This window comes from Poromitra crassiceps, assembly GCF_964638095.1.
Source record: "Poromitra crassiceps genome assembly, chromosome: 1".
Taxonomy (NCBI): Eukaryota; Metazoa; Chordata; class Actinopteri; order Beryciformes; family Melamphaidae; genus Poromitra; species Poromitra crassiceps.
In genome coordinates this window covers 69,107,767-69,133,403 of record NC_139623.1, presented here as the reverse complement: position 1 = coordinate 69,133,403, position 25,637 = coordinate 69,107,767, and the positions used below count along the sequence as shown (strand labels likewise).

Here is a 25,637-nt window from a genome sequence, read left to right as displayed (position 1 = left end):
AACACACAGCCTCACGCACCCAGCGTCTATTTTCGGAGTGCTCCGTTTTTGTGCGCCGGCTCCCAGCGTGACACGGAAAAGCCAAACCGGACTGCTGAGAATGGTTTGGCCCTTCGGCGTCGGGTGCTGCTTTTCTGGCGGCTAATCGTGTGCAGAAACTATACAGCAGAGACAGAGAGGCTCAGTTGTGGGCGCGGATTGACTGCTGTTCGCAGCCAACGTTAACTCCAGCCAGAGCAATCTATATGGCTCTGGCTGCAGCATGAGCGGTTTCTCTTTCATCACGGGGCTTTTTCCTGCTGTTTTCCGGACCTTTCTCTAATCTGGAGAGCACTGTCGCCACCTAATGAGTCCGTAAAATAGGTTATACACCTTCAATAGCTACAATATTTGTACAGGAGATGCAGGAGGCTTTGATCCACGTCCCACCGTCAAAAAACGCATTTGACGTCGATCGACGTCTTTGGCACTCTACGTCACTATTTACTTTGACGTCGATCGACGTCCTTGGCACTCAATGAGTTAAGAAACTAAAATGTCTAAAATGACCTGTGTTAACCTCTGCAGTATGACCTGTGTTAACCTCTGCAGTATGCCTACACTTTGTTTTCATAGTATGAAGGAAGGATTTCTACCTCTTTCTCTGTAGGATACAAAGCAATGCAGATCTTTCCATTCAGCAATATGCAAATGCAGTTCAGCAGCAGAATACGTGCTTCTCCAAAGATGTTCCACTGAAACACAGACATGGAGTTATCTTGAGAAAGTCATCAGACAGTGTTTCCACGGGACACTGATTGTTAAACACCGTCTTTATTATTTCACTTACATTTAGCTATTAAGCACATCCTTCCACATCTAAATCCCTGTGTTTAGATCTTAAGCATGTCACATAGTCCAGTAGTCTCTTTCTGTCTGTAGGTGTGTCAAGGTCAACTTGATGTTGATGTTACAGTAAGGACAATGACTGTGGAGGATATCCCACATTTACTACTATCAATAACATCCACATATAGATCATACAATAGTACAGCAGGAATTCGTTTGGCAACGTATTGAATGTTATGGTTGTTCATAGCTGATATGATTATATTATATACGTAGTTGCAGAACCACTTTCATTTAAAATTGTGATATTTTGTTGAGGTTTTTGTTGTATGAGTAATAATGTTCAATTACAAAGTGATGTTGTGTAACTCAGAGTCAAGCCATTAAGGTCTGGAATAAAAGTGTGGAATTTGGTAAGAAAAATGAGTAGGAGCCCAGTATCTAATTGATGTATCTTCCTTCCTGCCCCAGACTGTGAAGAATGAGGTGAACGTGCCATGCTTACGAAACTTTGTGGAGAGTTTATACGACACCACCTTGGACCTGTCCTCCAGGAAGAAACACTCTCTGGTCAGTCTCTCCCCCTTCTTCTGTTTCTCCACTCTTCATTTCCTCTCCATTAGCAGCAGTTGGTGAAAGCACTTACTATCATTCTGCAACATGTGGGCTTTTATCCCTCCATGGGAGCGAGACAGGAGTGCAGTTAAGGCCACAGTGCACTGGTCAGTTAAGGCCACAGTGCACTGGTCAGTTAAGGCCACAGGGCACTGGTCAGTTAAGGCCACAGGGCACTGGTCAGTTAAGGCCACAGTGCACTGGTCAGTTAAGGCCACAGTGCACTGGTCAGTTAAGGCCACAGGGCACTGGTCAGTTAAGGCCACAGTGCACTGGTCAGTTAAGGCCACAGTGTACTGGTCAGTTAAGGCCACAGTGTACTGGTCAGTTAAGGCCACAGTGCACTGGTCAGTTAAGGCCACAGTGCACTGATCAGTTAAGGCCACAGTGCACTGGTCAGTTAAGGCCACAGTGCACTGGTCAGTTAAGGCCACAGTGTACTGGTCAGTTAAGGCCACAGTGCACTGGTCAGTTAAGGCCACAGTGCACTGTTGGTGAAACTCTCTCAGTAACACGCAAACAAACTGAGACACAGGATTAACACAATTCTTCCCTGGCAGCGAGACGTTTCCCTAGTAATCAATGAAGTAAACTCCTTATGCACTGTTGCCCTTTACTTTAACTCCAAAAGGTTTCCCCACCTTCAGGAGATCTCACCACAACCAATGACATGGCTATTTACACTCTTCACTGTTTTCACGCTACATGTTTTTAGTTGTGTTGGATTATTTCTGATGGTTGTCGATGTGCTATGTGGGACATGTTTCCATTTGTGTTGGATTATTTCTGATGGTTGTTGATGTGCTATGTGGGACATGTTTTACAGTTGTGTTGGATTATTTCTGATGGTTGTTGTTGTGCTATGTGGGACATGTTTTCAGTTGTGTTGGATTATTTCTGATGGTTGTTGATGTGCTATGTGGGACATGTTTCCATTTGTGTTGGATTATTTCTGATGGTTGTTGATGTGCTATGTGGGACATGTTTCCATTTGTGTTGGATTATTTCTGATGGTTGTTGATGTGCTATGTGGGACATGTTTTCAGTTGTGTTGGATTATTTCTGATGGTTGTTGATGTGCTATGTGGGACATGTTTTACAGTTGTGTTGGATTATTTCTGATGGTTGTTGTTGTGCTATGTGGGACATGTTTTCAGTTGTGTTGGATTATTTCTGATGGTTGTTGATGTGCTATGGGACATGTTTTCAGTTGTGTTGGATTATTTCTGATGGTTGTTGATGTGCTATGGGACATGTTTTCAGTTGTGTTGGATTATTTCTGATGGTTGTTGATGTGCTATGGGACATGTTTTCAGTTGTGTTGGATTATTTCTGATGGTTGTTGATGTGCTATGTGGGACATGTTTTACAGTTGTGTTGGATTATTTCTGATGGTTGTTGTTGTGCTATGTGGGACATGTTTTCAGTTGTGTTGGATTATTTCTGATGGTTGTTGATGTGCTATCTGACGCTACATGTTTTCATTTGTGTTGGATTATTTCTGATGGTTGTTGATGTGCTATGGGACATGTTTCCATTTGTGTTGGATTATTTCTGATGGTTGTTGATGTGCTATGTGGGACATGTTTTCACTTGTGTTGGATTATTTCTGATGGTTGTTGATGTGCTATCTGACGCTACATGTTTTCAGTTGTGTTGGATTATTTCTGATGGTTGTTGATGTGCTATGTGGGACATGTTTTCAGTTGTGTTGGATTATTTCTGATGGTTGTTGATGTGCTATGTGGGACATGTTTTACAGTTGTGTTGGATTATTTCTGATGGTTGTTGTTGTGCTATGTGGGACATGTTTTCAGTTGTGTTGGATTATTTCTGCTGGTTGTTGATGTGCTATCTGACGCTACATGTTTTCAGTTGTTTTTGGTGGTGACATACCTCACCACCACACACTCTAGTGAGGCCTCACTAGAGTGTGTGGTGGTGACATACCTCACCAGTCACCACCACACGCAGATGATTTTTCACTTTTTCCAAAACAAATCACACACCAGCACAAACAGACAATAACCTGTCATGTCACACAGCACACAGGGCAGAATAGAGCTGTCATGTCACAACACACAGGGCAAAATAGAGAGGAATGATAGCCATGTGCTGTCTGTCTCTAATTGTTATTATTTTACATTCTGACACTCCGCTGTGCCGATTGACATGAAAGGATATGGGGTGAGACAGAAATGGGAGAGAGAGAGAGATAACACACACACACACACACACACACACACACACACACGCACACCCTGTGTGATAAGCAGTGACAACAGCAGATGCATTCCTTCAACCCAGCATCTCCGAAAACATTAATGACAAAGGTGTGTGTGTGTGTGTGTGTGTGTGTGTGTGTGTGTGTGTGTGTGTGTGTGTGTGTGTGCGTGCGTGCGTGCGTGCGTGTGTGTGTGTACTCAGACAGATGATGAGCATGTTTTCATTGAAAGAATGATGGTCTTGAAGCCTGGGAAAGGCACGCTAAACCTTCATGTCATGTCAAATGCCAAATGATTGAACAGTTGACCCATGATGCCAAGACCACGCTCCTCAATCTCAGACTCCAGAATCTATCTTCATCGTCTCTCCTATACCCTCATAAAGGTACAGGGGGTAGATTATTTTCATTCCAAGATCCTACCTTTCAATCCGCAAGTGTACAAAACATCAGAATCACATGCTAGACTGGCCAGGTCAAACCAGGTGAAAGAAACGAGTCTTTGTTGAATTCACTTTATCCACTTCAGTCTGGAATGGGAGATGTAGATCAGGGGTTCCCAAACTTTTGCGACCAAGTACCACTACGTACCAAACCAAATTTCCCAGGGACCACTTCCACTGCGTATACCAACCACCCCCCCCCCAAAATAAAATTTGCTGATTTAAGCATGCAATAGCAGCAGAAAGGCTCAATAACAATAGGCTACTAGCTGGTTCAAAACAAACAAACACACACACCTGCCAACATTAGGCTGTGATAAAGAGTACCGCTTTGAAAATGTTGCAGCCTCTGAAAGTAAATGTTCAAAATTTTGATTTCTACAACAGCATGAGTGAATACTGGATTCTGATTGGCTAGCAACAGTGGTAAATAGGCCAACAATCTACAGTTCGGCTCCAACCGCAGTATCACTCCGCTCCCTGATGAATGAAGAACACCTGTGCTGACTCCGCCCACTGTTAGCCTGTCAGTCTACAAATCTCTAACAAGGAAATGTCCGATTTCGTAGTAACGTTTGATTTACTGGGTGGATTGAGTTTTGAGCAGTGGTTAGATGAAGATGAAGGTGAAGTGAACAAAGAACGACATGGTGAAATTGGGGAGAGAGAACTGGCTGAGCTTGAGTTGTCACGGAGTGAACCTGGGACTGTCAAACAAACAAATTGGGCAATGCGATGTTTCCAGATATCAACACACCACCACCAAAACGGGCTGCTTTAGATAACTGTTTAAATAACTGTACTTTTACAGGCAATGTATCAATAACTGTGAATCCCGTTAAGGAATAGGTTAGTTGTTTTTTGGCTCAAAGGCAACTAAATGTTTAGTGCAATCATTGATCTTGTGTATGGAACTATATTCTGTGGCGGAAGGATAAATGTATTCTGAAACCAGTAATGATTGTAAATAAATTAATTGAATGTTACAATTGTGTATTTTTTATATTATGTGGTAGCTATTGTAGAAAAGAAATTTACCAAATATCGCGATATTTCCGAAAATCGGCCCAATCCGGCTACTCCTCATGGATTTTTCTTTTTCTTTACAGACAAGTTTTTATGCCTCCACCGCCGGCGATAGCCAGGCCGGAGGCATTATGGATCCGGGTTGTCCGTCCGTACGTATGTCCGTCCGTACGATGTTTGTTAACGCGATATCTGAGGAATGCCTTGACGGAATTTCATCAAATTTGCCTTAAACATCCACTTGGACTCAAGGATGATCTGATTCGATTTTGGTGGTCAAAGGTCAAGGTCACTGTGACCTCTCGAACGGCATTTTCAAGCTTGTTAACGCGATATCTGAGGAACGCCTTGACGGAATTTCATCAGATTTGCCTTAAACATCCACTTAGGCTCAAGGATGATCTGATTAGATTTTGGTGGTCAAAGGTCAAGGTCACTGTGACCTCTCGAACGCCATTTTCAAGCTTGTTAACGTGATATCTGAGGAACTATGGGCTGATTTATGTGCCACCTCAAATTGAATTCGAATTGCTCAACTTGAATTCGAAATTTTGAATTTTGAATTTGAATTGCTCTATTTGAATTCGAATTTTTTCATTTTGAAATTGAATTGCTGTTTTTTATTTTGAAATTTTTATTTTTTAATGTGAGTTGAAAAACTGAATCTGAATAGCATAATTTTAAACTGAATTTATTTGCTTTGAAATTATTCACTTTCCACATTCCTATTTCAAAATTCAATTCAAAATTTTCAGAATCTTGTGTTAAAAAATTTCAACATGTGTGTGCGCCATCCGGGTCCTCAAGGAGGAAGAGGAGGAAGGAGGAAGAGCAATCGAGCGGAGGAGGCGTAGCGCCTGCCTGCAGAGATCTCCGTGTCTGGGGGCACGGTGGCTCAGTGGTAGAGCTGTCGCCTCGCAGTCAGAAGGTCCTGAGTTCGATTCTCGCCTGGGACACTGCGGGCGCTGTGGTTGTGTTCCCCCCATATCTTCAGTGCCTACTGCCCAGGTGGGGTATCTCGTCGTAAGGGCCTTTCTGTCTGTGTGGAGTTTGCATGTTCTCCCCGTGCTCCCCCAGGGGGGTTCCTCCGTATATAACCCCCCCCCCCCCATTAAAAACATGCAGAAGATCAGATCGTCATCGTCATCCGACCAGTGACGACAACATCCGAAGTCGGTCCCCGGGCGCTGTACGAGAAAGCGACCACTGCTCCTGGCCTGCCCCCCGGAGGAAAGGACAAAGCCAGGATGGGTTAAATGCAGAGGACAAATTTCACCGGCCACCGTCAGCATGTGTGTGTTTGTGGCCCTCCGTGCATGTGTTGATGTGTAACCGTGTGACAATAAAAGACGGGCTTGTCCGTCTGAAATCGTTTAATCGTTTTTTTATCAGCGGAGACCGTTTTGAGTCCTTACCCTCATCGTCGTAACACAGCCAGTTCTCCATCTTTTGAAGCATGATGTTAGATTACAACAAGCTAGTTGTGTGGCTTAGCCTTCCAAAATGTTGCCGTTAATTTTTTAGAATTTAATACATAGAATTGGGAACGTTACATTCAATTTCATTCAAACTGTCTTTCTGGGTCAATCGCCGCCATTTTTCCCCCGGAGCGAGGGAGGGTGAGAGGAGGGAGGGTGTTTTACAGTAGTGGCTGAGAGAGCGTAGTGGCACAGTGCTCCAAGCAGGTCGCGAGGCACATTTTCTGCAACATCATCCAATCAGGGTGCATTCCCTGGCAATTCACATGGACGCGCATTGCTACGACCAGCATAGTTAAGACCAGACGTAAGCCGTGTTGGTGCAACAGGCGTAAATCCACTCTAAAGACTGGTCTTAACTAAGACCGACGTAGGAGTTACGACCAGGCATAGTTAAGACCAGTTGGTGCAACCGGCCCCTGTGGTGTAATCTCAGTACATGATGTTGACCTGTTGATGATGTCACGGGGTCGGGGGAGGATCAGTTCCGGGTTCATGAGATTCGCTGTCATGTACTGTTCAATGATATATACTGTATAAACATCCTTGTTCAACTCAAAGTGGTCTTCTATGATTGTAGCGAACCTGAATACAACAAGACCAAATAGTTCTAGCGGGAGTGGGTGTGTGGTGCCTCGGCCAAAAAGGAGTTAGGTCAATCAGCGCTCGATTGCTCTTCCTCCTTCCTCCTCTTCCTCCTTGAGGACCCGGATGGCGCACACACATGTTGACATTTTTTAACACAAGATTCTGAAAATTTTGAATTGAATTTTGAAATAGGAATGTGGAAACTGAATAATTTCAAAGCAAATAAATTCAGTTTAAAATTATGCTATTCAGATTCAGTTTTTCAACTCGCATTAAAAAATAAAAATTTCAAAATAAAAAACAGCAATTCAATTTCAAAATGAAAAAATTCGAATTCAAATAGAGCAATTCAAATTCAAATAGAGCAATTCAATTTCAAAATGAAAAAATTCGAATTCAAATAGAGCAATTCAATTTCAAAATGAAAAATTTCGAATTCAAAAAGAGCAATTCAAATTCAAAATTCAAAATTTCGAATTCAAGTTGAGCAATTCGAATTCAATTTGAGGTGGCACATAAATCAGCCCATAAGGAACGCGTTTGAGTTTGGGAACCAATGATGTAGATCAGTGGTCCCCAACCACTGGGCTGCGGACCGGTACCGGGCCGCAATGCATTAGGTACCGGGCCACGAGCCGGTCCAAAAAAAATAAATAAAAAATAAATAAAGAATAAATAAAAAATAAATAAAAAATAAACATAGGCTATAATATTATAGGCTGTGTATGGTAGTTGAAACATAGTTTCAAGTTGACATTTATTTATGTTTGTAGTTAAAACAAAAACATAAATACTGTATAGGCTACATACAGTACAACACAAAAGGCTGTTATTTACCCTTTGTCGCCACCTGGTGAGTAAATATATATGTAACTAAAACCATTAAAATTGACAACCGGTCCGTGACTTTTTTTTCCATTTATCTACCGGTCCTTGGCACAAAAAAGGTTGGGAACCCCTGATGTAGATGATTGAAAAGCGACTATTTTAAGAGAGATTTATAAGCCTTAAACAGTTGAGCAGAGCAATGAAGTTTTATGTCCCAAAATTACTTCACTAACCAATTTACTTTGAAAAAGTGATGTTCTCACAGAAGTGTTGACAAAATATAATAATAATAATAATAAATAATATCAATATAAGCCTTTTTTTTTACAGGACACTAGGCTTAGTAAAATGAGAACGTCTTTACAGTCAGAAGGAAATTACACAAAAGTTGTAGTCTGAAGCTAATGTTTATTATGGCTACCCTTTTTACATGACATTCTTAGGCAACACAAGCAAAAAAACAAACAGTTCCAGCGATTTATATGCACTAATGATCATATCTCAGTTTTATATTTATTTACCACCTTGTCTTTAAATATATATTTTTAATTTGCAAATTGAACCACACATTTTTAATTCATTGTCACAACTATTCTACAAGTTTACTCCTTTGACAGATATACTTGTTTGTTTGTTTGTTTGTTTTACATTTGTCCTTACACTTGTTAAAATGGATATATAATATTTTGGAACTCTTAGGGCCCTATCTTCGTATGGCGCTATCGTTTGCGCGCCTCTTATTGCTATCTTCCCAGCGTCTTAAGCTATCGTCTGCCTCCACCGTCCAGTTTTGCGCTGGGATGACACAGGTGTAGGCGTGGCCCAGGCGTGTCCGTGGGCCCCTAGCCTATCATGTGTCTCACGCAAGTGTCATTTAGCGCTGTGGGGAAGATACCGTCGGTATGTGCCGAGCGCAAAGAGATGTTTGGGCGTTGCTCGTTCCAAAATAGGCGTTCCAGCGCAATGTGTTAGAAAAAGGGGCCTTGGGTGCTCTCAATTTTAACGGCAGCAAATAGCTGGTCTTAGCCCAAACAACCCCACTACGCCAGGCGTATGCCTGAGCGCAGACAGTATTCTCCGGCGCAGTGCAGGAAATCCTCGCTTGGATAGGCCCATTACACACGGCTCGCGCGCGGACACACTTCCCTCCTCAGAATGCCACATTGATTTTCAACTAACCTACACTGCAGAAAAAAACACACCTTTATTTAACAATGAGAATTTGTTTGTCATGGTTTTGTGCAAAAAAGTGATGTGCGTTTTGAATTGGATTACCAGGGGAACGAGGGTCTGGCGGGGTGGGAGTCTGTGTGTAGCGCGGGGAGGGGTGCTTTATGTTCGGCTAGTGTGTCGTGTCTTGAAGGGGGGTCTCCCCGGAGGAGGTGTGAGCTGGGCCAGGTAGGCAGGCCGGGGGGGGGTCGGTGCACAGGGTGGGTAGAGGCACTGCCGAGGCACCGAGGCAGCGATGTGCGTGGTCCCGTGGATCGAAACTAGTTTCTGGCAGCAAATCACTTTCTGACACAACACCAGCCAGTAGGCTATACAGTAACCATTGATAGTATACAGCGGGCATCACCAAATGGCGGACCGCGGTCCGGGTCCGGACCCAGACGGTGTCCTATGCGGACCCAGACCTATAACTGATAAATCATTGAGAATTATTCACGTTTGACGGAGTGCTTCAATTTTAACTGGCGCAGCGTTTATAGACTTCACGGTACTAGTTCACCAGCGTCAGACATCACAGACCAATTGCATGTATTGATAATCGCATGTGATGCTACTCAGCCAATCAGGTTCGCCACTGGCAACCCATGTGGTGCTACTTAGCCAATCAGGGCCGCCGCTCAGCTGCTGCAAAAACAGTAATGGCGTCGCCCAGAGTCGCCCATTTCCAGAAAGATCAATGAGGAAAACACACCCATAAGTGCAGTTCTTGCAGAAATAGACTCAATAACAACAATTAAACACTAACACTATTCACCAGCGGAGTTTATCGCCGAAAAAGATGTTTTCGTCGTTCTTCTGAGATGGATGGATTATTTTGGACTGCAAGTGGAGATGCTGATTGGCTGAAGGAGTTGTCTGTCAAGGCAAGTACTCCCGCCCACTGATAGTGAGATAACGTTATCAGGATGGTTCTACCAGGCTGGGCCAGCTGGGCTACACTTCTCTCATTGAACAAGAGAACGTGGGGGAATTGTTAAAATGTGCTCAGATAGTTTTGATTGAGACTGTTGAAATGTCAAGTGCAGTCAACTAAAAGAAGAAAAAGGGAACTTACAGTACACTTTTTATTTTATTTTTCTAAAATTAAGCTCTTTGCTATGTATTTTACTTTTTCAATGCAGCCCTTATTTTAAAGAGAAAAGAACATGTATGTATTATTAAAGCACGTAATACCAGTTAAACATGAAAATAATTTTTTTTTTTTTTTTTTTTTTTTTCCTGAAATTATTTAAATACCGAATTACTTTATTTGAGTTAACAGTTAGTTGTTGACTACATGCAGATGTTGATAGAACTATTAGGCTACTTCAATATATACAGTATGGCACTGCCACTGAATAGTCACAACAGTTAGACATTGCGATGTTCCGGACCCTTGCTCAAGGAAATTTTCTCTAACTGGACCTTTTTGAATTTTAATTGAAGACCCCTGGTATACAGTAACCTCTCTCCCTGCACCATTGCACCATGCAACAATAGCTTAACCCGAGTGAACAATTCTGGTAGGCTATTGAAATAAAATCTCACACATCCCTACCCTATTAAAGAAATGAATATTTTTAAATGTGTATGTTATAGCATATATGAACGAAACGACTAATTAAAAGGCTACTAATTACAAAAGCATCAATTTTCGTTACGAATCCGAACTGGTTCATCCTCCAATTCTCTCTTCCCTCTCTCATTCTCTCCCCCCTCTCTCTCTCTCTGACTCTCTCCCTCTCTCTTTTCTCTCTCTCTCCCACTCTGTCACTCTGCTTGCACTGAGCAAGAAAGAAGCTGCTGCCTGTCACAGACGTGCAGGCGGTGACGCTGTGGCTTTTAAGGGGAGTGATCTCAATTTGTGGTGAATCCTGTTAATATGGGCATAAACACGCCTATCGGGGTTTGCGCTGAGATGACGTGAAGCGCAGCGGCCCGACACGCCCACAATTAGGGTTTGGCGCGGCGCTATTCCAGCGCAAAACAGGCGCTAACGCAAAATTACCGCCGTCGGGAAGATAGAGCCCTTAATTGATTACTCAGCAATGGGCTCAAAAATATAACAATGTCAAAGGAATATGCTGCATAACCTGTTAACTAGGGGTGTCACAATATATCGTCCCACGAAATTTCGCGATTGTAAAATGTCACGATATGTATCGTGAGATGAAATCTCATATCGCGATTTTTTTTTTTTTTTTTTTTTTTTTTTTCAAAAATAGACTAAGAAACGTCTTTGTTTGTTGAAGTTCAATGTGTAGAAAGTAGTTCAGTTGAACAAGTCTCTGAAGAGACACATAAGATGTTATACAGGAGAGAAACCATTCAATTGAGTTTCTGGCAAAACTGTTTACTTGACAGGAAAAACTGAAGATGCATAAAAAATAGACTAAGAAAAGTCTTGTTGTTTGAGTTTGAAGAAAAACTCAAGATGCATAATGAGAATTTATACTGCTGAGAAACCTTTTAGTTCAAAGTAAATCTAAGTGACGGTGTAACTCATTCTATTTCAAGATAAGCCTTATCTCCAATCTCATGTTTTTTCTAGTTGTTATTATAATAACAACTTCCCACAACAGCATGTTTTGTATTTGTGCATTTCAAATAAAATACTACTTTTCCAGTCATATATTGTCATTATTCAAGTTTAAAAAAATATTGTTAAAATCGTATCGTATCGTATCGTTATCGTGAACCCAGTATCGTGATACGTATCGTATCGTGAACTGAGTGTATCGTGACACCCCTACTGTTAACCCCTAAGCCTATTTTTCAGCTCACCTGCTGAAAATGACATGCCCGAACTGAATGGAGTATATCTCCACAACTACAGGGTATTTTCTGAAAATTATTTTTTTCAAAAGCTAGCCAACACCTGTGAGATTGCTGTTGAATTGAAAATTCAAGCTCCGCCTAAAAATATAAACAATATTTTGGATGAAAAGCACCTGAAAATCATGGGTTGGTAGCCAAATTATTCTATGGAGCAGTAGACTAATATCTTATGAGTGCTTGTTAGGGATGTCGAAAATCATAATTTTTCTTGACCAACAACCGACCCTCATTAGCCGACAATTGTCGGTTAACCGAGAAGATTAAAATGCGCTATTTTACTGTCTGTGCCCCATTAAACCATTACCAGAACAAATGCTTGATTTTTTTTCATTATAAAGCGTTTATTTTTTACATCTACAAGCAGAAAAAAACACATTAACAAAACGAGAAGACAAGTTGAATCCTCCAGCCATCTAAACAAAAACATTCCTCAGATAGGCTATGATAGGAGCTGCACGCATTGCAGAAGGGAGAAATACGGAGGGAAAAAACCCATACTCACGCTCACAATTCTTAAATGAATTATCTTACTGCATGTGTCGTAAATAGTCTAATAAAACCAGCAGAAACTAATTTTAAAAGCTCAGAACGAAACGTGTCGCTAATTATTGAACGAATTTCCACTTTGAAGATCACATCACGACACCGCCCCAAGCCTTCACGCTGCAGGGCGCACTGACGAAGCGCTTATTGCTCTCTCCTCCTTCTGACATTCTCACTAATTCAACAGTGGTTTACCTGCTTTTGAGATCTGCAAAAAATAGTTTGCTTCTCTCTCCACGCTTCTCACTCTCTCTCTTTATCTGCGACGAGGGCTGTAGGTGGCTATTATGCTCTCTGTGTGTCCGGCTGCACGACATGATGAGTGCAGCAAGTCCGCATGCTGACAGCTGTCAGCATTGCGGGACTCGGGAGGATGAACAAATGAAGCAGTCTGTCCAAACTTTTTACCGATCTAATATGAGATGCAGAGAAATAATTATATATTAATAGCCGATGTTTAGAAGAGCATTCTCACTCTTGCTGTAATCGTTGTGGGATTATTACACCTGAGAGACAGACAGACCCGGAGAGAACTCAATTTACGGTAAAAGTGTGGATTCCTCAGTGAATCGATGTGGAAGACGCAGCTTGTTTTGAAACACGTCATTGAAAGTAACCTCATGGTTTCATGACAGCGGCTGGAACACAGAAGGAGCATGACTGACTGGCTCGCTGTAGTCTGCACAGGGCAGGGCGTCTTCTCCCGTCTGGTCAAAGCAGAGGGGAGGCGGGGGTGTGGCGCATGTGTGGAGCTGAGTTTATCACAGAGCACATCAGCACATCTCGCACGCGGGGGGAGAGGCGGACAGTGAGAGAGACAGTCAGTGCTGACAATGCACACTGCTTTTGCATTTGGAAAAGCCTTTCTCTAAATGAATGTTGTTCTGGCAGTGGCAGGAGCTTTTAATTCCTATATAATGCTGCTACAGTAACTACTTAGGCTACGTTAACATTGTTGCTTACCGCGAAGGAGGGGAAAAAAACACCATATTGGCAACACGTTGTATGCCAATTTAACACATTGACTGCCAGCCGTTTTTTTTTGCTGTAGGTAGCTTCTGCCAAGCCGTTTTTTGAGGATTCTGGCTCATTTTACAAGAGCCGAGGATTCGTTTCAGCTTGGACTTTGTGAACATACAATATCTCAAAAGTACTAATAGAATGTGTACTTTCTCTGTCTAAAAGAGTTAGTTTGTAGAGTTAGTAGTTATGTAAGCATTAGCAGTTGAATACAGCATGGTTTTAGCGTCAGAAAAAATATTCAGAGATAAACGGCTTTTTGTGAAATTGGATAGAACAGTCACTTTAACCATTCATTTTTGGCTCTCTCTCTCTCTCTCTCCCTCCCCCCCTCGCTCTCTCTCTCTCTCCCTCCCTCTCGCTCTCCCTCCCTCTCTCTCTCTCTCTCTCTCTCTCTCTCTCTCTCCCTCCCTCTCGCTCTCCCTCCCTCTCTCTCTCTCTCCCTCCCTCTCGGGAGGGAGACGCACTAGGTTTAATCCTAGTGAGAGGGGGAGAGGGAGAGAGAGAGAGAGAGAGAGAGAGGGAGGGAGAGAGAGAGAGCGAGAGAGAGAGAGAGAGAGAGAGGGGGAGAGAGCGAGAGGGAGAGTTGCTTCAACTCCTCCCTCCGTGGGCGTTCTTCTTGGCTGCAGCGCCGTGTAACAAGCACTTTCCTACCTGTGCAAATTCACTTTCTCATACTCTCGACCTCTCAAATAAATTTCTGAATAGAAATTAAATTACTCTAAATTAGAGCGAAAAAGAAACAAAAAAGAATGGGTTGAAAATCCCATTCTAAAAGCCTTTTATGGCTGTTTCCAATTTGGTGCTATTTTGCAAGGCAAAATGGCCTGCTGCTTGTCACCAGCCTCACTGCCCCGCTGCCGCTGTGCCTGGCTGTGCCTGTCTGCGTGGCCGCTCCCCGAGGAAGCCCGGCTGGACTCGCCCGCCTCCCGGAGCCCTGGCCGAGAGCTCCGATGAAGCCCCTGCGACTCTGGTCATATTTACGCTGCGTGCCTCAAAGTGTGCTCCATCCGCAATCCACGATGCAAGTTTGCAATCCCGCACCGCCAGCAATCAACGCGAAAACGAAAGCGCCTCCGCCAATCCATTTTCATGAGAATGGAAATGGATCACACTGCTTTTTGCTTGCCTTCCTACTTCCTTGTCGCCACTTAGTGGGTCGGTGGAATGGGTTGTACACGTTGTACACGTCCAATACTTATATAAGATATGTAAAAGGGTTAGATGCACAACCCCCCGTTAAAAAAAAAAAATCGATGCCAAGGACGTGTTTACACGTTGTTGGCAGTCAACAGCTGGATTCTGAAAACGTGTTTACACGTTGTTGGCAGTGAATGTGTTAATATGCAAATTAACCGTTTGACCGACATGCTTAACCGACCAATGACGTTGTCGGCGGTTAAATGGTTAACGGTTAACCATCGACATCCCTAGTGCTTGTATCAAAGCAAATCCTTAGAAAGTGAACCAGAGCAATTTTACAGATGATTTACTGCATGTAGGCCCAGGCGGACCTGATCTGGACACATTTTGGGCATCATGGTTGCCATTTGACTTTTCTATGGTAGAAGACTGAAATACCGTTTTTTTTTCCTATTTACATATCACTATAGGTACTCAGTTAATATGCGTTATGGTTTGGATAACCCTCAAGCCTTATATCTGTATTTTTACTCTGTGAAATGCATCAAAAGGGCTTCTTCAATTTGCCTGCAAAGCCTGGGGCGATACGCAGAGGGATATCTCGGGACCCCATTGGCCGATTTCGATGATTGACACCTCTATGGAAGCGTCAGAGCCAATAGAATCGACGTGAACTGAAATAATTGACGTCAGGCACTTTTCCAGGAAATGCTGTCAACTGAACCCAAAGCTCGTCTATTCTGTGAAGATGACCACTCCATGGAAAATCCTCCATATGGCTTTGTAAACACGATGACTGTAAAAAACAACGCTTTAAGATGATGAAGAGGCATTAGGAGTAGCAATTAGTAGCGTTTTTATGAAGTCAAACACAACTTTTGATTGGAAAACAGCAAACGAAGACATAACTTGTAGTTTTATCTGTAAAACGTTAAACACTTTTTTGCTGTTCTTTGATAGCCTACTGAGTGAGTTTTCATCTCTCAGAGACGAGCTATACCTCTTTGGAACGAGGAGACTCTTGGCTTTCGAAAGCCGTCTCGTTTGGAGAGAAAAGATTCACTCGCAAAAACAAATCACCACATAAACGCAGGCATGCAACGTTTTCTTGTTTTTGCTACATGGTGATATTGTTGCTTGGGGTTGGAATTATTTTTCGTTTGAATACAAATGCTTGTCAGAGTTTTGTAGCCACGTTTCTTCCCGACATTTTGGTGTGCTGTATGTCTCCCTGCCTGCTTCCTAAGCTGCTGTAGAGAGTCATTTGTGAGAGATGACAAGGGCTCAGCCCGCCGGCGGGCCCGCTAGGGGGGAAGAGGATAATTAATATAGAAAACTGCTGAAGAGCCTTTTTTATATGTACCATTTTTGAAATGGGGCTTGTCAAATAATTTCAATAAAATGTGTCCCCTGACTGTGTCTGACCATGTTGTCTCCTCAGGCTCTGTATCCTCTGGTCACCTGCCTGCTGTGTGTGAGTCAGAAGCAGCTCTTCCTCAGCCGCTGGTACATCTTCCTCAACAACTGCCTGTCCAACCTCAAGGTCAGCCTTTCTCTCTATGGAAGATATATTATGGGCTATTCTTATATAATATAATTCCTAAGTAGTGTTAGCGTGGCTTCATCAGGGACAATCTCAATGAGCCAAACCCCGAGTGTTAGCGTGGTGTTAGGAGCTGAGAATGTGTTTGAATGATTAAATGTAGATTACTAAGTAAGTTTTGCTGTTTCCATCCTTATGGGTGGTAATTTTATGTGCCACAAGCCAATTTATGTCTCAGTGTAGAACAATCACTCAGTAACCAGTCACTGTAACCAGTCTGTAACCCAGGCAGTAATGACCAGTCAGTAACGTAGTGCCAAGCAACCAGTCAGTAACGTAGTGCCAAGCAACCAGTCAGTAACGTAGTGCCAAGCAACCAGTCAGTAATCCAGTAATAAGTCAGTAACCCAGTCCCTAGTAATCAGTCAGTTCCCCAATTAACATTGGCCAGTCAGTAACTTGTGTCTGTTTAGCAGTCTGCAACCAAATTACTAGTGACCAGCCAATAAGCCAAAGGCTAGTAAGCAGTCGCTAACTCAAGCGGTGTTCACACCGAGATATTTATTTTTCTCTCTGTTGCTCGATTCAACCCTTTGGAATCGCTCTGTCGCTCTGTTTAAATCGCTCGTCAACAGGCACAAGAATTGATGGACATCTGGGGGCTATAACGTTACGCAATGTCATGATGTTTGTCCACTACGAGCCACCGTAGTTGTTTACAAGCTAAGCCTTCCCATAAATGGCCCCAATGGCCCCTCACCTCATTTCAAATTTTTGCCCCAATTTGCTTCACACAGTGTTCAGGGCAGTGAGTGGCTCTAACTGTGGTATATTTACTGTGGTATGCTAAATATACCACAGCTGTGAGCCAATCAGATTGCTTGATTTGAGAGAGCCGTTTTATAAATCATCATATACCACCAGTCACCACAGTCACTAGTAAACATCTGGAACCCAGACTCTCCACTCTCTCCCCGCCGTGTTCCCACGGTGGTTGTTGTAAATTGTAAGACGAAATGTTCAGCATTTCTCCAGGTGTGAATAAGTGAGATCGGAATGGCGATCGTGGCTTATGCTCACCTGCAATGATTATGCATTGGATGCTTCTCATCCATCTTCAAATCCATCATGGGGAATGATTTTGTCTCAACGACATACATGCACCAGGTTACGTAACACCTCATCAAACTTGAAGATGATCTGTAGTGAGAGGTGCCATGTGTGTTCTGCCCGAGGGAAACATCATAAGTAGAGAATGTGGTAGTGACTTGTCGGGGCTCATAATGATTTCATAAAAGCTTGTGATCACATAGTAAGCATTTTGAAAGGAATGTGTGTAGTAGATGCAGTAAACTATCCTGTCTCTGTTAGGGACAGTATGTAAGGAATGTACGGCAGTGTAGAGGTAAACGCACTCACCTGCCTACCACCGCTCAGACCCGGGATTGACGTTCCTACAGGCACAATTGGTCATGTCTGTTGGTGGGTTATGAGTCCTGGTCATGTCTGTTGGTGGGTCATTGCACTAGCGCGTCCTCTGGTCCGTCAGGGCGCCTGTTCGGGAGGGAGGGAGGGGAACTGGGGGGGAATAACGTGATCCTCCCACGTGCTACATCCTGCCGGTGAAACCCCTTGCTGAAAAGAAGCGACTGGCGACTGCACATGTAGCGGAGGAAGCACATTCTAGTCTACAACTCTCCCCAGATCACCAGAGGGGGCGGAGCAACGAGCAGGACAGCAGGGGGGATTGACCAAGTGCAATTGTGAAGGTGATACTGATTCTGAATTTGTGTTTGCGTGCGTGCGTGTGTGTGTGTGTGTGTGTGTGTGTGTGCGTGCGTGTGTGTGTGTGTGTGTGTGTGTGTGTGTGTGCGTGTGTGTGTGTATGTGCATGTGTGCGTGTGTGTGTGTGTGCGTGTGCGTGTGCGTGTGCGTGTGTGTGTGTGCGTGCGTGCGTGCGTGTGTGTGTGTGTGTGTGTGCGTGTGTGTGTGTGTGTGTGTACAGAATAAAGACCCCAAGATGGCACGTGTGGCTCTTGAGTCTCTCTACCGCCTGCTGTGGGTCTACATGATCCGCATCAAGTGTGAGAGCAACACTGGAACACAGAGGTAACAGACACATGCAGTCATGTTTCCCATCAACAAAGTGCTAAAACTGTTCAATGTCAGTATATTATTGCCAAATTAATTGTAGGCATAATTACCATAAACAAATGAGACAAGGATGGAGGAGATCTCCTCTATCCTAACACTACCACCAGTGCAGGATAGAGGCTACCCATCTCCTCCATCCTGCATCCTGTGGTAGTGTTACGCCGGGATTGCACTGGTTGCATTGCGTTGCGGCCCTGTTGATTTCATGCCTGGCTCCGCCCAACTTGCTGCAGCTCTGCTCCGTCATCCGTGAAAAATAGAACCCTTGCGTATCTATTTCGGAGAGCTCCGGATCGTCGGAGCTGGGACGGAGTAGACACGCAACGCAGCGGAGTAGGTGGGTGTTGACACAATGATTAGAGTGGAAACGTATCGGCTCCGATGCCGTACCGCAGCGCAGACGGACCGAACACGGACCTAGTGGAATGTAGGCGTTAGTGTTAGTGTTAGTGTTAGGATGGAGGAGATGGGTAGCCTCTATCCTGCACCGGTGGTAGTGTTAGTGTTAGTGTTAGTGTTAGGATGGAGGAGATGGGTAGCCTCTATCCTGCACCAGTGGTAGTTTTAGTGTTAGGATGGAGGAGATGGGTAGCCTCTATCCTGCACCGGTGGTATTGTTAGTGTTAGTGTTAGGCCCAATCCCAATTCTACCCCTTAGCCCTTCCCCTTAGTTTTGCGCGTTCATGTGAGGGGAAGGGGTATCCCAATTATCCTGTGGATCGAGGGCGAGGGCCAAGGGCTAGGACTGAATAGCCCTCAAAACGAAGATTTTCCCGGACCTTACTTGCTACCAAGGGGTAGATGGATTTTTCCCAGAATTCAAGTATTTTCGTAATTATTATGATTAATAACATTTCGACAGTCACATTTGTGTTATATTCCGTGTTGTATTGCTATATATAATGCAACCGGGTGCACTTAAAAGTTTTTTTTAATCGCTAATTTGTCATCTGCCGTCGTGCATTGTTATCGTTTATTTGCATGACGGCCCGCATGTGATAGTCCTTCATTTACCATCAATAAACTCATCCACTGTCACGACGTTTGCAGACGGCATTTTGGATGTTTGTGTTGTCACTTCTGCTGACGTAGCAGTCAGCTAGCGACGACGTTTGATGACGTCCCATTTCTTAGGGGTTTATCTGCACCCCTAGCCCTTGGCACTCTGTTTTGAGGGGCAAGGGCTAGGGGTGAGGGCTAAGGGGTAGGGGTACAAATGAGAATTGGGATTGGGCAGTGTTAGGATGGAGGAGATGGGTAGCCTCTATCCTGCACTGGTGGTAGTGTTAGTGTTAGTGTTAGTGTTAGAATGGAGGAGATGGGTAGCCTCTATCCTGCACCAGTGTTAGTGTTAGTGTTAGTGTTAGTGTTAGTGTTAGTGTTAGTGTTAGGATGGAGGAGATGGGTAGCCTCTATCCTGCACCAGTGTTAGTGTTAGTGTTAGTGTTAGGATGGAGGAGATAGTCTCTATCCTGCACCAGTGGCACGGTGGCTCAGTGGTAGAGCTGTCGCCTCGCAGTCAGAAGGTCCTGAGTTCGATTCTCACCTGGGACACTGTGGGCGCTGTGGTTGTGTTCCCCCCCATATCTTCAGTGCCTACTGCCCAGGTGGGGTATCTCGTCGTAAGGGCCTTTCTGTCTGTGTGGAGTTTGCATTCTCCCCGTGCTCCCCCAGGGGGGTTCCTCCGTATATAACCCCCCCCCCATTAAAAACATGCAGAAGATCAGATCGTCATCATCATCCGACCAGTGACGACAACATCCGAAGTCGGTCCCCGGGCGCTGTGCGAGAAAGCGACCACTGCTCCTGGCCTGCCCCCCGGAGGAAAGGACAAAGCCAGGATGGGTTAAATGCAGAGGACAAATTTCACCGGCCACCGTCAGCATGTGTGTGTTGTGGCCCTCCGTGCATGTGTTGATGTGTAATCGTGTGACAATAAAGACGGGCTTGTCCGTCTGAAATCGTGTTAGTGTTAGTGTTAGTGTTAGAATGGAGGAGATGGGTAGCCTCTATCCTGCACCAGTGTTACTGTTAGTGTTAGTGTTAGGATGGAGGAGATGGGTACACCGGTGGTATTGTTAGTGTTAGTGTTAGGATGGAGGTTATGGGTAGCCTCTATCCTGCACCGGTGGTAGTGTTAGTGTTAGTGTTAGGATGGAGGAGATGGGTAGCCTCTATCCTGCACCAGTGGTATTGTTAGTGTTAGTGTTAGGATGGAGGAGATGGGTAGCCTCTATCCTGCACCAGTGGTAGTGTTAGTGTTAGGCCTTGGCCACACTGATCCGTGGTGTCTGTCCGTGTGCGTTAATTTCTCTGTTCACTTCCATTCATTTTCAATGACAGCTGTCCGACTGTCCGTGGAGCACTCAGAAGCGTACGTATCCAGAAAATTTGCATACGTTTTGATGGACAGAAAGTTGAAGAGGGATGAACTTTTTCTGGATGGACGTATCGGATGGTCGGATGGTTGGATAGTCACTGTCCGTTTAGCCAATCAGAGTCGAGGTCTCGAGAGGAGGCGTTCCGAGATTTGTTTCAACTTTTCAAAGAAGATGGCGGCCGAGGCAGTGAAGGAGGCTATAATTAATGCTGTGTAAACCATCCCGCTGTTGTACAACATGATAGTCAGTGTCACCGTCTGATTTCACCATCTAATCTGGTCATTCGGTGGCATTTTATTGCCACATAAGTAACGCAGCGCACAGAGCTAACAGCTAGCTGACGCCAGCTTTCTTCTTCTCTCGGTTTATAGGCGGGTCGCTGACACCTTCAAGGTGCTTACCGCCACCTGCTGTACAAGTAGGTTACTTGTACATGCAACGGACATAAATCTATCCGTCTATCTGTTCTGTCCATTTTCTGACGGATCAGTGTGGCCAAGGCCTTAGGATGGAGGAGATGGGTAGCCTCTATCCTGCACCAGTGGTAGTGTTAGTGTTAGTGTTAGTGTTAGTGTGGAGGAGATGGGTAGCCTCTATCTTGCACCAGTGGTATTGTTAGTGTTAGTGTTTCCCAAAATGATGACCCCATTTCCCATCAACCTTGTTTCTTCCAACCCCAAAGAGAATGATGCTAGTTATTCCTCCTGCTGCTCCCTGGCAACGCTTCACATGTTTGTTTTGAAGAGCAAGAAGAAAGCATGACAGTGGATCAAGTGATTTCTCCAGAGGGTTTTCACTTGTACCGCTATCCGCCATTGCGAGAAACTCTGACAGCTTTAGCTTTTTCAACGCTTCTTGTTTTGTGTCGTAAAGCAATAGAGCTGTTTTCCCACAAAACACATCCAAGCTGCACGCAATGTCACATGCTGTTACTCCTCTGTGCAATGTCACATGCTGTTACTCCTCTGTGCAATGTCACATGCTGTTACTCCTCTGTGCAATGTCACATGCTGTTACTCCTCTGTGCAATGGCATGCTTTGTCTACAGTAATGATGCTGAATGTTGTCTGAACGTTCATGTGGTGGTCATGATTTATTGATGTTAAAATGCTACACATTACACCTTGAATGTTTTGTAATGAGGTTTGTTACTGATGTCTCATCTCTTCTCCTCCCATCACTCTCTCAATGCCACGCCCCTCCCCTCTCTTCTTTTCTCTGCCTCCTCCCATCACTCTCTCAATGCCACACCCCTCCCCTCTCTTCTTTTCTCCACCTCCTCCCATCACTCTCTCAATGCCCCGCCCCTCCCCTCTCTTCTCTTCTCCGCCTCCTCCCATCACTCTCTCAATGCCACGCCCCTCCCCTCTCTTCTCTCCTCTGCCTCCTCCCATCACTCTCTCAATGCCACGCCCCTCCCTTCTCTTCTTTTCTCTGCCTCCTCCCATCACTCTCTCAATGCCACACCCCTCCCCTCTCTTCTTTTCTCTGCCTCCTCCCATCACTCTCTCAATGCCACGCCCCTCCCCTCTCTTCTCTTCTCTGCCTCCTCCCATCACTCTCTCAATGCCACGCCCCTCCCCTCTCTTCTCTCCTCTGCCTCCTCCCATCACTCTCTCAATGCCACACCCCTCCCCTCTCTTCTCTCCTCTGCCTCCTCCCAGCCGTCTGACATCCATCACCTCCACTCTGTTCCCCAAGGGCAGTCGAAGCGTGGTACCCAGAGACATGCCTCTCAATATCTTCGTCAAGATCATCCAGTTTATTGCACAGGTGTGTATGGCACAATCACATGTATGTACTAGTCATAGATATAAGTATGTACACACTGCTTTAGCTTGAGTGTAAAAAGCAATAGTAATAATAATAATAATAATAATAATACATGGGACTTATATAGCGCTTTTCAAGGACTCAAAGATGCTTTACTCAAAGATACTTTACACTACAGGGATACTCAACTTGCTTTGCCCGGGGGCCACTTTCGTGAAATGATAGAAGGCCAGGGGCCAGTTAATAAACAATCAATATACATTTTTCTGTAGCGGATTGTAGGTGTCAGACGGAGTTTAGTCTGACAATGTTGTGCAAACCGGATAGTTAGTTAGGTTAAGTTAGTTAGGTTAAGTACATACATAAGTGCCTGGGTAGCGAGCAGACGGCAGTATTTGACAATTTAGCAGCTAAATCATAGATTATTGAAAGATATTCCATATTCCAGGCTGAAATGCTATAACAGAAGTGTGAGTATTGGCCAGAATGACATGAACATTTGGACACTTATTCAGCGGGTATCTTGCATGTTGCGTTCAGGTGCACTGTAAAAAATAAAATATTTTTTTTTTTGCAATCCCATCGCGGGCCACACAGGGGGCCAGTTGAGTATCCCTGCACTACACCATGGGCGCTATCTTCGTACGGCGCTATCGTTTGCGCTGCCGTTTGCGCGCCTCTTATTGCTATCTTCTCTGCATCTTAAGCTATCGTCTGCCTCCACCGTCCAGTTTTGGCCCAGGCGTGTCCGTGGGCCTCTAGCCTATCATCTGCCTCCCGCAAGTGTCATTTTGCGCTCTGGCGAAGATACTGGCCCTCTACTGCTCCTCCCCCCATCGCGCGCGGTCTGCCCAGGAATGGCTACGGTGCCTCGCTCGACAATCTGAAGCTTAATTAATTAGAATTGCAACTGCGCAAATATACACGGGCCAAGCGCACAGTAGTGGCAACGTAATGACAGGGAAAGGAAGCGCAAATGTCTCCAGTGGAGATGGGAGTCAGGAGTGTTTTTGTTTTTGGAGCGGACAGTGAAGGGGGTAAAATAAAGAACGTAGCCTACTACTTTGAGCCAGTACACAGCAAGCAAGCGAGTATCCACTGTTCAGCCAGGTCAGATAACGTTATCGTCGACAATGACGAGCACTTTCTTGTAAAACATACCTGGACTCCAACAAAGAAAGCTTCAGATAGTTTTCTCTCCTCCGAGTTGCGCTCGAGCCACTTACGTCAATAAGACCCGCAGACGTTAACGTAATTCCCTGGAATGCGAGACTTAACGAGCCAGTTACATGGCGTTGCATTCTTAGACATTGCCGTTTGCTTTTATTTGGTATGTTACATACAATTGGCCAAATTATTAGTTAATTCAGAGTTAGATGATATTGGAGCAGCCAGTCATTTTATTTTTATTTTATTTTTAGCCGGAAGTTTTGACACGACCACACAACCGGGTCAAATGGGCGTGGCTACATAAGGTGAATAGGATGTATAATGTATAGAAACAGCTGCCTGTGAATAACTGGACTGGGGGGGGATGAATAGGCTATGTGTTGAAAAAGTTTTCAGTGCTGTGCCTTTTCTCTGGGTAAACAAGAAGTGAGCTTGAAATGAACTGAGCTGCTCATTTTTTGGGACTGTGAGCTATTAGCTCAAAGTTCAAAATATGAGCTCTGAACGTGAACTAGTAACTACGGTAGTTCATTTTGATCTGCATGAGCTGAACTTTGAGCTAGCTCTTGTGAAGTGAGAGCTTGCACAACACTGTTGACACAACACCGGCCAGTAGGCTATACAGTAACCTCTCTCCCTGCAATTGCACCATGCAACAATAGCTTAACCCGAGTGGACAATTCTGGTATAGGCTATTGAAATAGGCTAGAATTAAAATCTCACACATCCCTACCTTATTAAAGAAACAAATATTTTTAAATGTGTATGTTATAGCCTATATGAGCGAAACGACTAATTAATACTAATTACTAATTACAAAAGCATCCATTTTCATTACGAATCCGAACTGGTTCATCCTCCAATTCTCTCCCTCTCTCTTCCCTCTCTAGTTCTCTTCCCTCTCTCTCTCTCTCTCTCTCTCTCTCTCTCTCCCTCTCTCTTTTCCCTCTCTCTCTCACTCTGTTTCTCTGCTTGCACTCAGCAAGAAAGAAGCTGCTGTCACAGACATGATGCGGTGACGCTGTGGCATTTAAGGGGAGTGATCATCACACACTTGTGAATACAGTTTTGGGCATAAATACGCCTATATGAGGTTGGGCCGAGATAATGCGAAGTACAGCGGGCCAACACTCAATTAGGACTTTGCGCGGTGCTATTCCAGCGCAAAACGGGCGCTAACGCAAAATTACCGCCGTTGCGAAGATAGGGCCCTAATAGTGTAGCCTCAGAACATTTGAAGTTGGGGTTAATTTTTTGTGTTTTGTGTAGAAAGACATCCTTGCCAAATACATATAATCCCACCATAAACTGCCAAAATTCGCTCACTCCTCCACTATCTCAGAGAAAAATAAACTTAATCCGAAATGATCAGTTAATGCAGTTGTAAAGCTGGCCAAAAGACCTATTTCCAATGAAGCAACTTCTTACACCGTTACATAAATATAATTCCAGTACCTACTCACACAGTTGTGCTGATAATGCAGGATTACCAAGACTTTATGTCATCATAGTTCTTTATATTTTCATTCCATCAGAATCCATTATCTAAATTGATTACACTCCATCTAATGGCTGGATGAGAGGTTTCAAAACTCTGTGTTTGTGATATTCTTTCTGCAGCTGACTGTAAAACACATATCTGTTTTCATACCTCTTGACATCAATGCAAATACGGTACTGTAAATAACTCCTGTAGAAAAGTTCTGAATTCATTACCATGTACTACCGTACATACATTCTAAAACTGTCGAAACACACAAACAACATGGCCTTGTACTTCTCTATATATTTTATCATATCTATATAATGGTAGATATATAATAACAATGTTAA

General features: G+C 44.1%; 1 protein-coding gene across 1 annotated transcript in view; it reads left to right on the top strand.

Annotated features, from left to right (window-relative positions):
• Nucleotides 1–25,637, top strand: part of fryb (furry homolog b) — a gene marked incomplete at its 5' end in the record, with an annotated part of 215,811 nt that overhangs the window by 64,895 nt on the left and 125,279 nt on the right. Inside the window, 4 exons of the mRNA XM_083643518.1 lie at nt 1,300–1,398; nt 16,225–16,326; nt 18,332–18,435; nt 22,526–22,634. Of these exons, the coding sequence (XP_083499644.1) occupies nt 1,300–1,398; nt 16,225–16,326; nt 18,332–18,435; nt 22,526–22,634 (414 nt within the window). The remainder of the gene's footprint in view (nt 1–1,299; nt 1,399–16,224; nt 16,327–18,331; nt 18,436–22,525; nt 22,635–25,637) is intronic.